General features: G+C 38.6%; 2 protein-coding genes across 2 annotated transcripts in view; one reads left to right on the top strand and one right to left on the bottom strand.

Annotated features, from left to right (window-relative positions):
- The window catches only part of CENPK (centromere protein K), a 32,981-nt gene extending 31,816 nt beyond the window's left edge, over positions 1–1,165 (bottom strand). The window contains exon 1 of the mRNA XM_080372859.1: positions 1,032–1,165. Within this exon, the coding sequence (XP_080228985.1) occupies positions 1,032–1,034 (3 nt within the window). The 5' untranslated portion in view covers positions 1,035–1,165. The remainder of the gene's footprint in view (positions 1–1,031) is intronic.
- Positions 1,101–15,638, top strand: PPWD1 (peptidylprolyl isomerase domain and WD repeat containing 1). The gene is made up of 11 exons (XM_080372842.1): positions 1,101–1,309; positions 2,287–2,389; positions 3,619–3,719; positions 4,535–4,655; positions 7,168–7,615; positions 8,187–8,377; positions 8,888–9,077; positions 10,470–10,651; positions 13,393–13,474; positions 14,074–14,256; positions 15,270–15,638. The coding sequence occupies exons 1-11, from the start codon at positions 1,165–1,167 to the stop codon at positions 15,411–15,413; spliced, it is 1,890 nt and encodes a 629-aa protein (XP_080228968.1). The 5' UTR covers positions 1,101–1,164; the 3' UTR covers positions 15,414–15,638.
- The last annotated feature ends 552 nt before the right edge of the window (positions 15,639–16,190 follow it).

Raw genomic sequence — 16,190 nt, forward strand, 5'->3', positions numbered from 1 at the left:
TAGTTTGCATTAGAGGTGAAAAACTTGTAACCAATCCTGTATGTGAACAAAAATGAATATGTGATACAGTATGAATATGCAAATACTCTCCCATATATAGTATGTACCCTTGAGTAACTTGGTGGGCACGCTCGGAGGAAACATTCCCCCATGCTCCTAGTGCTGTAATAAAGCATACATGGCCTTACACAACTGCAAATCAAGTCTTAGAGGGTTTTTCTCCATGACTGACTTTACGGTACCACTGTTAGTTACCTTGTAAAGTATATACATCAAAATGTCATGTTCAGTTGCAGTTTGCAGTTCTCCCTATTTCTGTATGATAAAATTAGGTTTCTTTTTGATGCCGTACCTGAAAAATGAAGGCTTTTTTTTTTCCTGCATGCCATTAATATTAATACTTTCTAGTTTCAACATGCTATTCCTTCTAATCTCATTTATAAGTACATAATTAGATAAAAAATAGAAGAAGGGACAAGCATGCCTTGCAGGCACTATGCCAGCCAAGCAAATATGCAAGCTTTATGGGAAATGTTTCATGTCAACAAACACAAAAAGACCAATTACTGGAACAAAGTCAGAGATGAGAAAGGAATGTAACGGCGGCCTTGGGAAAACTGGTAGGGGGAAAAGACACACAAAAAACCCCCAACAAACCTGACCAACCAAACCACCAAACCGGCAGTTCACCTTAGGAAGGAGAAAAACAGAAAGATACAAACAAGGTCATAAAAGAGGTTAAGACAGGGAGCTGACTAAACTCTGACATACACCCCATACGTACACCAGCACAGAAAACCACGAGAGAGGCAGCTACCCCTCACAGGCCGGGGCTGAGCGGCCCCTTCCCCAGGCGGGCGCGGCCGCAGCCACCAGCCCGCGCTTTTCCCAGCAGCCCCGCGGCCCCAACGGCCGCCCGCCCCGCGCGCCCGCTCGCTCGCCGAAACCCGGGAGTCCCCCTCTGGCCGGCGACACTCGGGGCAGGGGGCAGAGCCCAGAGCCCAGGCCGGCCGGCCCCTCCCGCCCGTTACCATGATGGCTCCCCGTTCTGCTCCGGCCGGCCCGCGCACTCCTCTTCGCGCGCTCCACCGCGTCACTTAGGAAGCGCCCGGCGCGGGGTGTGGTGAGGGCGGGGAGTGTTGCGGAGAAGTGACGTGCAGCAGCATGGCGTCGTCCGAGCCGGAGCGTAAGCGAAAGCAGCCTGAGGCGGCGGCGGCGGCGGCGGCAGAGGCAGAGGAGGAGGAGGATGAGGAGGAGCGCTGGGTCGGGCCGCTCCCGGGAGAGGCCGCGCAGGCGAAGAAGAAGCGAGGTAACGGGGGAGCGGAGCCGCTGCCCGCCCGTTCTCTGGGGCGCGACCTTCGAGGCGCCCGCGGTGCCGCTCCCGGGCCGAGTCCGGAGCGGTGGGGTCGCCTGGGCCCCCCCCGGGCGGTGGTGGCGGGGCGGGGGCGCGGGGCCCGTTGCCTGAAGCGGTGCCTCGCACGGCCGGGGACCGGGCGGGAGGGCCCCCGGCGTGCGGCATTGCGGGCTGGGGCGCCGTTGTTCCTGGTTCCCGCGGCTAAGGGGTCCGCTTTGCAGGGCCTGCGGTGCTGGGGCCGTGCTGCTTACAGCTGCGGAGTTAGCGGCCTGCTGGATCGCTGCCCTGAGCTGGAGGAGTAGAAGTCTCTAGGCTGAATTTTGACATATGGAATTGATGTGTTCGGCAACTCACAGCTTTCTGGGCATCACTGTAACATAAATGTGAGTTTAAAGAAGTTCGGCAGATGCAAACCTGCTGGTCCAGTAACTAACGCCATTGTGCAGGTATTACCAGTTAGGATGTAAAAATCAGAGACAAAAGCAGAAAATCTGATTATTTTAGGTGAGCCGGTTAAACAATGAAATAGGTAGGTGCTAGCGTAAACTACAATACTCGCATGGGACCTTCAGTGTCTTAACAATAGGGATAAATTTGGTTTTGAAAGAAAATTAGGTGCAGATGACCTGTTTTCTGACACTACCTTAAAAATTCGGTGTGTTGATTTTTTTTTTCCCCAACGCATTTAAACAGCCAAGGTAATGGTTGCTTTGAAAAGGGGCAGTTGTATGTGTTAAAGCAGAGTTTGAGTGTCTTTAATCTACCAAGAATCAGTAAGTCTTAGTACAAAGCCACAGTGGAAACCCCTTTTGTTCCTAGCGTATTCCTGACTAAAATGGGAGTAAGCTATTCAAGGGTAAGTAAGTGAGAACAGAAGCTAGAGTTAATGATATGGAAAAAAATGTCCTAATTTTTCTTTTTGTTCTCTTTAGTTCTGGAATTTGAACATGTTTATCTTGAAAATCTACCTTGTGCTTCCATGTATGAACGCAGTTACATGCACAGAGATGTCATTACACATGTAACATGTACTAAGTAAGTGTCTTCCTTTTTTCTGCTGTCTCTCATTGTCAGAATGTATTTTGTTCATGCTGGTGTTGTCCCATAGCCGGATTAGCCGGTGCACAGTGCCAGTTCATACACTGACTCGAGGTATTTCTATCCCTTTGTTCTAGTTGCCACAAAGCAGGGAGCTAGGTGGTCACCCACAAATGCCTAGCTCTCCAAGTGTCAAAACTACACTTTATTTACACAGTTCAGCAAGCAAGGACATCAGCCTTCATTGGTTACAAGTTACATAACTTGCGTTACTCAGTACTTTGTTTCATGTGTTCCTGCCTTAAGCAACTCTCTCACTTCTTGTTTTAATTAGTCTGCATGATCAGTCTCTGTTCTTTTCCAGTCTGGAGCATTTTTTGAGATGGTGGTTGCAATCTCCCCCTGTTGGAATTACTTTCCCCCTAGGTAGTGCTTCTTGTGATAAACTTCTACTCAGCTCATTCATCTTGTGGTGGTACTTTCCCCATTCAAAGAATTTGCTGGTGCTTAACGAAGCGTGTAGCAGGGCATTCGAAAATGCTTGTAACCTGGATTAACCATTAACAACTCATTTGTTCCAATGGTCTTAAAAGTCAAACTACTAACAATACATACAATTTTATTAATCATATGATATCACTAGGAAGTTTTAATTGTAGAAGTTTAATAATGGCAAGTTACTGTGTTCAGAGGTGGTATTTTAAGGTGTTTTTTGAAAATTACGGAAAGGGCTTGCTGATAATCAAGTTAAATGTTTAAATAGACTAAAAGAGGGTCTTAAAATTCATGTTGCAGTGTGCAGTATATACAGGAGTGAGAGCAACTGACTGCATCTGAACAAAATATGATTCAGCAGAAATGCACAGGTGGAGGACATAGCTTTCTTCTCTTTATGTGTGTGTATATATATATATATATATATAAAAAATGGTCGTAAATAGCAACTACTGTGAAAACAGACCTAAAATAGGAGTAAAATTTATATAGTCAAAAAGGATAGTATTATATATTCATTCAATTTAGGCTGCTGACTTTTCATAGATTAATTATTTGCTTTTCCAGGAGTGATACTACCCATTCAGACAGATTGCCATAGTAATTTCTTTACAGTTCATTCTCTACACAGCATTAATTATAGTGTACATTACTACCTAGTGTGAATGTGCATAATGTGTGTATCTTATTTTTTTCTTTCTGTTTTTGTTATTTGTTTTTCCTAAATGTAGGACAGATTTTATCATTACAGCCAGCCATGATGGACATGTAAAATTCTGGAAAAAAATAGAAGAAGGGATTGAGTTTGTTAAACACTTCCGGAGTCACCTGGGTGAGAAGTTGCTTTTTCTTCTCTAAAGAACCTCACTTTTTCCTCCTCCTTTGTCTCTGTTGTTTGAAGAGGGAGTACAGATAAAGAGGAGAAGGGTTGTGAGATTCATTTACTGCAGTCAGGGATTAAATCATATCTACCTATCTTCATTCATTCCCATGTCCTGTTGAGTTTTGTTCCCAAACTGCAGGAGGGATAGGGTGAGGATAAAATATGTGGACTCCAGCACAGATCCCCTCATTCCTTGCATTGCCTCGTGCCCCGCCTGTTAGAAAACGTTATAGTGGGCTCCTGATCTTAACTGTCAGCTTCTTCTTATATACAGAAGCACCATGTGAGAACAAAGGCTACCAGCCAAATACAAGTATTGTGAAAAACGTATGGAAGGCTCAGTAATTTTGAGTGTTATGTGTGTTAGTAGCAGGACTGTAATAGAGTTCTGCTGCTTTTTTCTCTTTTGAGAGATGCAAGTCGAAGAACACATAATTTTTACCGTATCAGAATTTTTTTCTCAACTTTTTTAAATGAACATTTTAAATGAAAGTAATTGCCGTTATAATCTTTCATTTATATATATGATTAAGTAGTTCATTATCACGTACCTGATTCTAACAGTGGTAGGATATAAAGTATTGGTTTGTGTTTGGTTCTTTTTTGGTTTTGTTTTTAAATTAAGGTTGAGTAGTTAAAGTCAAAAAAGGTGGAGAAACAGCAGAGAAACAGGTTTAAACCACTGTAGGTTTTTTTCCTGTGGAATACTGAAATGAAGGATGTCTTTTTCTCGTGTCTTAATGGTATGTTAATTTTTTAAATAGGTGTTATTGAGAGTATTGCTGTTAGTTCGGAGGGGGCATTATTCTGTTCGGTTGGAGATGACAAAGCAATGAAGGTGTTTGATGTAGTCAACTTCGATATGATTAACATGCTGAAACTTGGGTAAGTTACTTAGTTCTTAAAAATGTTAGTTTGGGATTATAAATGGGGTTATTTTGCTAAAAGGTAAGTCAGTAGTTTGGATTTTTTGAGGTTTTTTTTTCCCTCCAGTCAGATGAAGCTCAGTAAACTGCATTATCTGAAATGCATCCAGTGGCTGGAGACTGCCTGACTGAATAGAAAAACTTATGACTGCATGCAACAGTACATGAGTGGAGTAGGTCTGTGCCTTTCCTCAGTGTCAAATATTATGCATAAAGAGGTGGTATTTCTCAAAATACTTAGCTAGCTGTAATTATTTTTGTTGTTGTTTGGCATTGAATTTAAAAGTCATAGCTAACTATTAGTTCCAGTAGAGAAGGGGTTTGGCCTGTGTGTGTTCTTATTTGTTGTCGTAGGGATAGAAATTTCTTCCTGTTAGAAAGAATGTTGTTGTTTTCCTTAGTCTTGCTGTTGTAGGATTTCTGTAGTTATAAAGTATATAGCTGAAAAATCTCAGAGAAACAGGAGCAGATATTATTTGAATTATAACAATACTGGAGGAAAACAAGGCCTACACTGTTAAGGGAGTGGTTTTGGAGGGTTGGAGGATCATTAAGTGCTGTACCAAGACTGGCAGAAGTACTGATATTTCCATAAGCCTTTTAAAATTGGAAAAATTATTCCTCCATAGTCTACTATTTGTTAGTTAATTGTGAAACTGAATAGAAATATAAACTCAGGGGAGAAAAAAAAAGCTTTTGAGGATGCTTAGATAAAAGCTTATTTTACCTGCTTTGCTGTTTATAGTTTTAAGTATCATCGCCAAGGTAATGTACACAGCCTATAGGAATTGATTACCTCTTGGCTGTCTGCTGTGGAAAAATTCCAGTTACCCTTCATCTTTTGTTTTTGCTGCTTGTTTCTGCTTAGCAGCCCTTTATTGCGGCTAGAAATCTATTAAAATTCTAGGATGAAATAAAATGTTTAATATAAAGAAAAACTTGATTTACTGTTACAATAGAAGGTGCTTTTTTTCTGTTTGAGAATTCAGGGAAAACTGAAGTAGAGTTTGTATCAGTTTTGCATCAGGGATAACCTGAGAATGCTTCCTATAACATTTTTCTGTAGTTTATTCCCTTTATTTTTAATACATTTTTTCAACCTGAGTAATAAATACTCTCCCCTCCCCTTGTATTTTTTCAGAGATAACTGGGTTTTACATGAAGTGAACTCTTTCATGAACAACAGTGTATAGCTGTAATATAAGCACTGTCCTGAATAGCCTTTTAAAACTTCATGTTTATTGCTCTGTCTTCCACACTACTCTTTATTGAGCAGATAGTTTCTGTTGACCTGTCTGAGAAGTTTTTCAGGGCTGTTTGCTCAGATGTTTGATGGTTAATGTAGAATTCTAAGTTCTGTATGGTCTTTTCAGCTTGCATCATCTTGCCTTGCCTTGCCTGCCTTGATAGGTATATACTGGTGTGTTCCAGGGTTGATCAACTTTGTGTCAAATTTTTCAGATCCTTTCAGTTTTAACTAATATATACAGTGTAGCTGTCTGCAGATCCCCATGTTTTATGCTTCCGTTAATGATCTGGAGAAGGGCAGCTGTTTCTGCAATAACTCTGGATAATGTTGCATAGATCAATGGGACATGAGATTTATTTACTGATGTATTTATTTGATCCTATTCTTTCTAGAGAATCTGAGACAAAGTTCTGGTCATGTTTCTTTTTCTGATAATCTTTACCACACAGGCATTGAAAATCCAAGTTAGTTTCTGCCATTTGTCAGTCCTTCAGTATCTGTTAGTTAATTTGTGAAAGTTACTAAATATGAGTTTCCTATGGAGACTATAATGTCTTTGTTGTCTGTCATTTAGTTTGCATTCTGGTTCTCAAAATTTTTGCTTTTTAAAAAACAGACATAACTAATGTTATTGACCGTATCTCTGGCATGTTTTTATTGTAGAGTATGTTTTTGCTAGTAGCAAATTAATTCATAAATTCATTCAGGACACTTAATGAATATAGGGTGATTGTCTTAATTTTACTTTACATCGCTTTTTGGTTTTGTGGGTTTTTTTGCAAGATCTACTTGAACTTTTCTGTAAGTGTATGGCAAAGGTGCAGTTGTCTTCATTTCCACTCAAGCATTAATCACTTAACAGATGGAAGGGAAATATTACTGAGTCATAGAAGTTGAGTAGTAATTATTAATGACACGTGTGCTATTTAGCTAGATTTCCATCCTTATTCTTCTTTTATCCCCACCTTCTGCCTTTGCTTTCTATCACAGCCTCTTTATGAATACGGAAGCAACAGAAACAGGCTGAGCCATCCACTGAATTGTGTTGCTTGGAAAAGCTTGGTTATAACACTGTTGAATTTTAGTGAGACAAATATTAGCAGGACTAGTAAATAAAGTTCAACATTTACTTCTGATAATTAATTTCAAGTTTATAGCATAACCCGATTCTTATCTAACTAACATAATTTTTTTTGGTATGTCCTTCCACTTCTTGTTGCAGCTACTACCCTGGCCAGTGTGAATGGGTATATTGCCCTGGAGATGCCATATCTTCTGTTGCAACGTCTGAGAAGAGCACAGGAAAAATATTCATATATGATGGACGAGGAAATAACCAGCCACTTCATGTTTTTGATAAACTCCATACATCCTCTCTTACTCAGATACGGTTGAACCCTGTCTACAAAGTAGTGGTGTCTTCTGACAAATCTGGGATGATTGAGTACTGGACTGGCACTCCTCATGAATATGAATTTCCCAAGAATGTGAACTGGGAGTATAAAACAGATACTGATCTATATGAGTTTGCAAAATGCAAGGCTTACCCATCCAGTATAAGTTTTTCACCTGATGGCAAGAAAATGGCCACTCTTGGGTCTGACAGAAAAGTTAGAATTTTTCGGTTTTTGACAGGGAAGCTCGTGAGAGTCTTTGATGAGTCTCTGAGTGTAAGTTTGATCTTGCTTCTCTCTGTTTTGAGCCTTTTTCTCTACTTACTTGACATTCACCTAAGTTACCATCTGAGCTTCCTTGCTGTATTTTTCTCACAGGAAAGGTTTTTTTGTGTTCTTTCTTGCCTCTTGTATTGCTTTGCCCCAAAATTAATTCTTACTGATTTATGTTAGTTATGTAGTGAAACAGAGTTGTTGATTTTTATCTGTGTTTTAAGATTGCTAGATTCCTTTTTCTTACAAAGCAATTATGGAAAATGCCCATTTCAAATAATATAATAATGAATTAGATTTGTCATCTTCTAAGAAATTTGTTAAACAGCTACATGCTTTTTTTTTTTTTTTTTTTTTTTTCTTTCTTCTTAGGCCTAGTACTACAACATACCTGTTGGGTCATTAAAATAAAGAGAGTATTACTTGTATTTATTTTTAATTCTTCAGTTATGTTTGAGTGGAGTAGTCTCCCTTGAATTCTGTATTTACTAAGCATGTGGATCAGTCTTTTGCTGGATCAAAAGTTTAAAATATGGTTTAATAGTGACTTTTTTTTCTCTTTTTTTTTCTGTAGATGTTTACTGAACTTCAGCAGATGAGACAGCAGCTACCAGACATGGAGTTTGGCCGACGTATGGCAGTTGAGCGTGAGCTGGAGAAAGTGGATGCAGTACGATTAATTAATATAATTTTTGATGAAACTGGACACTTTGTTCTCTATGGAACAATGTTGGGCATTAAGGTTATAAATGTAGAGACTAACAGGTAAGTTCCAATGACACACATTGAGATAAGTGTGTTTGTTTCGAAGTCTATATTCAGTCAGATTTACAGTATATTTAAAACTTGGTATAACTGTGGGGAGCTCTAATCTTTTTGTTGTTGTTATTTGGGAGCCTCACATTAGAGTATACATAAGATACTCCCATGCTTTGTAATTAGTTGTTGCAGTTTTAACCATTAGTAAAATGAGGAGAAAACACAGCAAGCTTATTTATATTAAAAATGTGTAATCATTTAATCTCTAGCTAAATGGATGTGATAACGTGAAGTACATGTGGGTATGTACATGTACTTTGGGATTTTATTGCATAAGGAAGCTGACTAGTAAATTATGTAGCAAGTTTGAATAGAGAAGCATCATAAAACCAGTTAGTAATTGTTTATTTTGAGAGGGTTTTGGAATTTTGCTTTGAGTCCTGTAGTCAGAAAGCAGACATTCTCTCATTGTGAGCAGCTAACAGTAGTTACACCTTTTTACATCTTGTACTTCAGGTGTATTCGTATCTTGGGAAAACAAGAGAACATCAGAATGATGCAGCTAGCTTTGTTCCAAGGAGTAGCAAAGAAACATCGTGCTGCAATCACTATAGAGATGAAGGCATCTGAAAATCCTGTTCTCCAGAATATCCAGGCAGATCCTACAGTAATCTGCACCGCTTTCAAAAAGAATAGGTTTTACATGGTGTGTGTGTTTTCTGTTTAAATAACTCTGTTCTTGTACTGATACTTTCTCTGCATTATTTTTTATTTTTCTCTTTGCATCTTTCTGGTGCTTTTTGTCTTGAGTATTTGTGAACGCTGCTTTTCCAGAGGAGTCCCTTTATATTGCAAGTATATTTTAGAATTTTTAGCTTGAACTAGTTATAAATTGACTAGAATCAGCTTTACTTTTTTCATTATTGCTCAAGCAGTTTAAATAAACGATGGTTTTGACTAAATTACAGTTTTCCAAGAAAGTTATATGCTTTTGTTCTAGCTGAAAAGAAGCCTTAATAACATGTAAAAACCCGAACCAGATCTTATACTGACAAAGAAACAATAATTAACTATGTATAAAATAGGTAATAAAAATAATTAAATTCAGAGCAGCATCAGGACTTAGTAGCACCAAAGACACTGTGGGCAGCTAAGACAGGAGTTATCTTCCTGATCACAATTTAGATTTTAGGTGAGATGCAGTAATAATAATAATAATAATAATCCAAACAGGCAAGCAATTCCAGAGTAGGTAGCAGTTGATCTGGGATGTGATCACCGTAGATGTTAGAGATCAGTCTGTCTGTTACTTGTGCTGGAATTTGGTCATATTTTCCATTGGAGAAAGATAGTATAGTTTCTAAAGCTTTGTGTGGTTAATCTGTCATATATAATGGAATATATGACTCTGAAGGATTTGACAGTTGAGAAGGAAAAGTTAGACAAAATCTGGAAACATTACTCACTGTTTGAGAAAACATGATTGTATGCATGCAGAAAGACTTAGTAATGCTCATTTGATATGTAAATGTATTGCTTAACTAAGTGGATGCTCGGGTGCTTGTAGGCTTATTAGATGTTTTCCTACAAGTACTATAAAATCAAATTTCTGGGATTTCTCCTGTTTTGAGGAGAATCCTCCTAAATTTGCTGGTTTTGTGTAGTTTTGTATTTATGCAGTATTGGAACAAGAGGTTTGTTTGACTTTGTAGTGAAACTGCAAGTTTTGTGATGAAATCTGCCGGTTTTGTCTGAATATAACAGAAGAACTTGATATTCTTGACTTTTTTTGGAGAAGAAGATGCTGAACTACTGTGGGCTTTCTGTTGAAAAGAGGAAGAAGTTTAAACGTAACAGATTATAAAAAGTTACTTGGATTTGCATGTAGTCATACTGGAATTTGCGACTGTGGAAATGGTCTAACATGTAACACTGAGATGCAAAGGTAGACTGAAGTATCTGCTTACGTTTCAAATCTAGTTGAGTGTTTAGCAGGTTGAATAATCACATTGATGTCTTGCATGCAGAGCAGTGTGTAAGATAAGAGGGAAAAAAAGAGAAAGCCTGACAGTTAACCTTCTGTTCTTTTGTTCTTCAGTTTACTAAACGTGAACCAGAAGACACGAAGAGTGCAGACTCTGACAGAGATGTATTTAATGAGAAACCTTCTAAAGAAGAGGTCATGGCAGCCACTCAGGCAGAAGGTCCCAAAAGAGTTTCGGACAGTGCCATCATCCACACAAGCATGGGAGATATTCATATCAAGCTTTTTCCTGTTGAGTATGTATTTGGTAGTTTTTCTGTTACTTTGTTTTTCCATTATTTTGGTTCCTTCCTTCCATGCCTTTTGGTGGCAGTATCAAAGACCTACTTTTCAAGCTAGGAATAATTATTTTCTTCCCCTTTTTCTACTGTCCTTGTTTCCTGACAGTTTCTTAATACATGAAGCTAGGAATTTGACTCTGGACAATAAAAGGGTAAAAATAGGTCTAAATAACAGTGGGGGACGCAGGGCTGGATTTTTAAATGGTTTTTGCTTTTATTTAAATAAAAAGTTTATTTTTAAATTTTTAATTAAATTAATTTTATTTTTAATTATTTTAAATTAAATTAAATTTTTAATTAATTTTTAATTAAAATAAAAAATAATTTTTTATTAAATCAGGAGTTTATTCCTTTTTTAACTTGTTCTTTCTCTGAACTGCAGATGTGGCTAGGTCATGATGCTCTTCTGTGAGCTACGTATTTTTGTAAGCCAGTGCTGTTTGATTCCATCCTGAGAAAGAACGATGATGTTGGCAGCAGCAGTAGATTTGGCAGTAGGTCTGTGTAAGCCAGAGGAATAGTAGTTTGCAACTTCCAAATGTGGCCATTTTACTACATTTTATGTTACTCCAGCTCCTTTAAGAGCAACACAAAATTTATACCAGCATGTCACATTAGTGATGCACGTAATTGAATGAGTTTTATGCATGACAATTGCTAAAGTTGCTATGTCAGCATCAGTTCCTTGTCATGCTAATATATGCAAAGATTTCGTTGTGATAAAGTAAATTTATATATTGCATTGCTATACATGGAAACTTAAACCATGCTTCTCCAAAAACAACTTAATGTTTTGTCATAAGCACAAACTCAATTCTACCCTGTTGGGCTGATGGTCTTTTACTGCTGTCTTCACCAATGTCTCCTTGCATCAGGCCCTAGTTCCTGGAATTCATAATTGCAGTATATAGATTGCTGTAACAGTACAGCCTTTGCCAGTGAAAGCTACATTATTTCTTGAATTATTATTATATTTTTTTTAAATCATCAAGCTAGTGTGTCACTATATTTGCATGCATAATATTGCTGAGTGCTTCACTGCAATGGTTTGTGTGCAGTGTTGAATTAAATACAGTATTACAAGGCTTGGTTATTGTTAGGTCTGTCCTTTCTTGTTCTAGTATTTCTTCCCAGCTGAGCTTTGCATTTAAAATACCTTCAAGATGAATGTGATTAAAAAATTGAAACAAAAGCATTTAGATGTGGCTTTCTATGCCCTCCAAATCTTTGGCCATGTGCTCATGGAATAAAGTTGTGAATGACAATGTACTGCTCAGCAGGAACTGGCACTATGATCTTGTTTCATTAGTTACGCCATTGGTGCTGTGTTTCACAAGCTACTTGGCAGTACCACAAAGCTCAAGTTTAGTGTTCTTTTGTCACAGCTAAAGTAACTACAGCTATGGATTCAACTTGGCTATTTTGTCATCTGCTAGGAGAATGTGCATGACTGCATAAACCTGTCAGTGTAGATCTACCCTGGGTGCTAATCCATTTTATAAAGCTAGTGGAAGAGCTGTTGCAAAGAATTTCCACTCTGGTAGCAAATCTCTCGGAAGTAAAAAATCAAGCCACAAAGATGAAGGGGTTGTTTGTTTGTTTGTTTTCCCTTTTTCTTCCATCAACAGTAATATTCCACTTCTTTACCCTGCCTCCAAACAGTGTTTGTGAGTAGGTTCAGAGGAGGATAGCTGACTCAGCTGACTGCAAGTTCTGGAATATTAAAACATTGAAGTTTTAGATTTTACTTCTTGTATGCAACACTGGACATCTTACATATGTAGTTTAATGTAATTATAGAGGTAAAAAAGAGTGAACAACTTTCTGCTTAGGGACCATAGGCTCCTTAATTGTTTTCTAAATAAATTATGTAAGTAGTAAGCTGGGGGAGGAATATCTCATCAGTGGTGCCTTGAACTAGGCTTTGAGGAAATGGATTTGGTTGCTGACTGTCCTGGCTTAACCCTGGCTGCCAACTAAGCCAGACACAGCCGCTCGCGTACTCCCCCGCAGTGGGATGGGGGAGAGAATCGGAAGGGTAAAAGTGAGGAAACTGGTGGGTTGAGATAAAGACAGTTTAATGGGTGAAGCAAAAGCCACATGTGCAAGCAAAGCAAAAAAAGGAATTCATTCACCACTTCCCACGGGCAGGCAGGGGTTCAGCCACCTCCAGGACAGCAGGGCTGCATCACACATAACGGTTACTTGGGGAGACAAACGGCATCACTCCAAACGTCCCCCCCTTCCTTCTTCTTCCCCCAGCTTTCTATGCTGAGCATGAGATCATATGGTATGGAACAGCCCTGTGGTCAGTTGGGGTCAGCTGTCCTGGCTGTGTCCCCTCCCAGCTTCTTGTGCACCCCCAGCCTGGTGGTGGGAGAAACAGAAAAGGCTTTGGCTTTGTGTAAGCACTGATCAGCAATAACAAAAACATCCCTGTATTACCAACACTGCTGCTGCCTTCCTGGGTAATCAGGCAACTTTGTTCTCCTCTCAGGTTTTTTTGTTCCTAGCTCTGGGTTTGAGGAGGTGGGGATTTGGTTTTTTCCCCTTGTTTGATGAGAGCCCTTTCTATACCGTGTGCTGAAACACTGCTCAGTACAACAGGATCTTGGTCTCAGCTGAAATCTTTATGGCCTTACCATCATACAGTTAAATATTTATTGTAGCCTTTATTTTCTGTTACATGATTTTAGGTGTCCCAAAACAGTGGAAAACTTCTGTGTGCACAGCAGAAATGGTTATTACAATGGACACATATTTCACCGTATCATCAAGGTAACTTGTATAAAACTAATTTTTTTATTGGTTTAGATACTGTGCCTTTGTGGTCAGTCCTCTCTGTTAACTCTTTCATTTCCCTTTCACACAAACTATTTCTGGAATGGCTTCAGAGTTCCTTACAAAGTCTCAACAACTCTGAGGTTCTGAACAGCTTTATGACTTACTGACAGCTTTATGACTTGCAGCTGACAAAGTGGAGAAAATCTGAAGATCGAGAGAAAGATCAATTCAGCAATCCTGCTTGAATTAATATTTTGTTTCGTGTCAGAAGGCAGTTCTTGCAAGGCTTATTTCTGTTATACCAGAGTCAAAGTGATACAGCTTAGGTGTTTGCAGAAAGTACAGCTAGTCAGGTTTCTATCCTTCACTAGCACTTCACTAGCAGGAACAGCAAGTATACTTGATTCTTCTTCACAAGTACTCCATTATCACTTATAGAAGCTCTGAATGCTTTGTCCTTTATCCACAGCATTTTAATGCTTCAGATTTTTTTGTAAGGTTTGAAGCAAGCTTGAAAAAAATGTTACCTCACATAAACCCCTTTTGTTTATTTATTCTGTGTGACGACGTCATAACATCTAATTTCTGTGCAGGGTTTCATGATTCAGACTGGTGATCCAACTGGTACAGGAATGGGAGGTGAAAGTATTTGGGGAGGAGAATTTGAAGATGAGTTTCATTCAACTTTACGACATGACAGACCATACACACTCAGCATGGCTAATGCAGGACCAAATACCAATGGATCTCAGTTTTTTATAACAGTAGTGCCAACTGTAAGTAGTATTAAAAGCTCAATTTAAGGTCTGACATGCTAACTAGACAGTAAAAGTATTTTTTTTTCTGATGGAAAAAGGAACACACTAGTACTATCTAAATAATCCTTTCTTTTTTATTTCACAAATAAATGCTGTGCACAATGTGTACTGTGTAGGCTTCACCATCTAAGAAATAGAAAAGTATTTTGTCAGTTGTGATCAGGAGGCCTTTTGCCTTTAATTGGAGTAAGGGCAGTATCAGATTCTTAGTACATCAGGCATGTTTGCAGCTGTGTATTACTAGGGTATGTTATATTAATATACTGGTTTAATATGGTGCTAGGATGACTAATATTACCTAGCTGCAGCTATACAAAGAAGGCAGTATTCAGGTTTGAAAACTTCCTTTGATCTGTATACAATTTCACAGCTAAAAAAAATTTTGGTATGTGACTCTAACAGATATAAACCAAATCCTTAAAGGTGCCACTTACAAAACCTGCATTCTTCTAGCACTTATTTCAAAGTCATGTATCTTTAAAAAAAAACAACAAACACCACCCATTTACCTTAATTTTGAGGCTTAGTAAGTTACATCAGTGCCTATATGCAGATTGCAAAGTGGGCATACTGTATGAATGTGACTTTGAATTAAGTAGTATTCTGGACTGGCACTTACTGTTTAGTTGTGAAAGTACCATGAAATAGACTGAAACAGCATTTCTGTGAACTGAGAATACACTTTAAAATAAACTGTGAAGTGCTACTGCATTGCTAGAACTTGGCCTCTGTAGTACCTGAAGAAAACAATTGAAAAGCTGAGTTTACTTGCATATGAGTGTGTATTACCTGTAGCCTAATATTTACTTTCATGCTAATATTGATACGGAGTTAAGTTTCATAGCCTGAACATATAAAATGTATCCATGTACACCTGTTCTGGGTCAGTCTCTTTCTGGTTTGGTACCTAACCTGCATGCTGCTTTCTATTTTAATATGCTTTTTCTTTCTTCTCCTGTGCCCTCAAACAGCCGTGGCTAGACAACAAGCACAGTGTGTTTGGACGGGTGACTAAAGGAATGGAAGTTGTTCAGAGAATCTCAAATGTAAAAGTCAATCCCAAAACTGACAAGCCCTATGAGGATATCAGCATCATTAACATCACAGTGAAATAAGTTAGGAGCTGAAGGCTCCAGCTTAAGCAGAAACAACTTGGCACAGTGGGACCCAAAAAGGGACCCAGAAGGAACAGAAACATTCTGGGTAACTCCTAGATATAAGTGGTGCCAGGACAGAGCAATCACCAGTTCTACTATTTTTAATATACCTAAAGTGCCCTAAGTCTGTATTTCTGGTAAGTTCATATTTTAAAGTAAAAACATACACATGTTTCTTACAAAGTCTACTGTTTTTCTTGCATCTCTTCTATGCAAAACTGAATATTAAAAAAAGTACACAATGTCTCAGGATAATGTTTATAAAACAGTTTGTAAATTTTTCATGCTTATTTGCATCTTTTATATCAATCCCTTTCAAAGTATTGAAATCTTTGACAGAGGAAAAGGTCAGAAATCCTAAACTGAGTGAACTCTTCAATCACATGTACATGCATGAAAAATTGGATTGCTATGATACTGTTTGTTCTGACAAAGTGTGTAATCAACCTCTGTCCTTTAAAAATGGTTGTGTTTGTGTCTTCTGTGTCTAAAAGCAACGGTTAACTCTTGGAATGCCAGCATACAAAGTCCTGTGCAACTTCTTTGGCACTGCCAATTTTTTTTTTCTTTCAGGGTTTGCTTTCTCATTATTTAGCTTAGGAAGTCTGTTTCTGCCTTCATTTTTACCTGAAGTCCTACAAATATGGCAATCACCTCAACTTAAGCTCACAGCAGGTGATTCTGGTGCCATCCTCAATGAAAGCTCACAACATCTGAAGCTGTTGTGAATCTGGG

This window comes from Falco punctatus (genome assembly GCF_963210335.1).
Source record: "Falco punctatus genome assembly, chromosome: Z".
NCBI classification, from domain to species: domain Eukaryota; kingdom Metazoa; phylum Chordata; class Aves; order Falconiformes; family Falconidae; genus Falco; species Falco punctatus.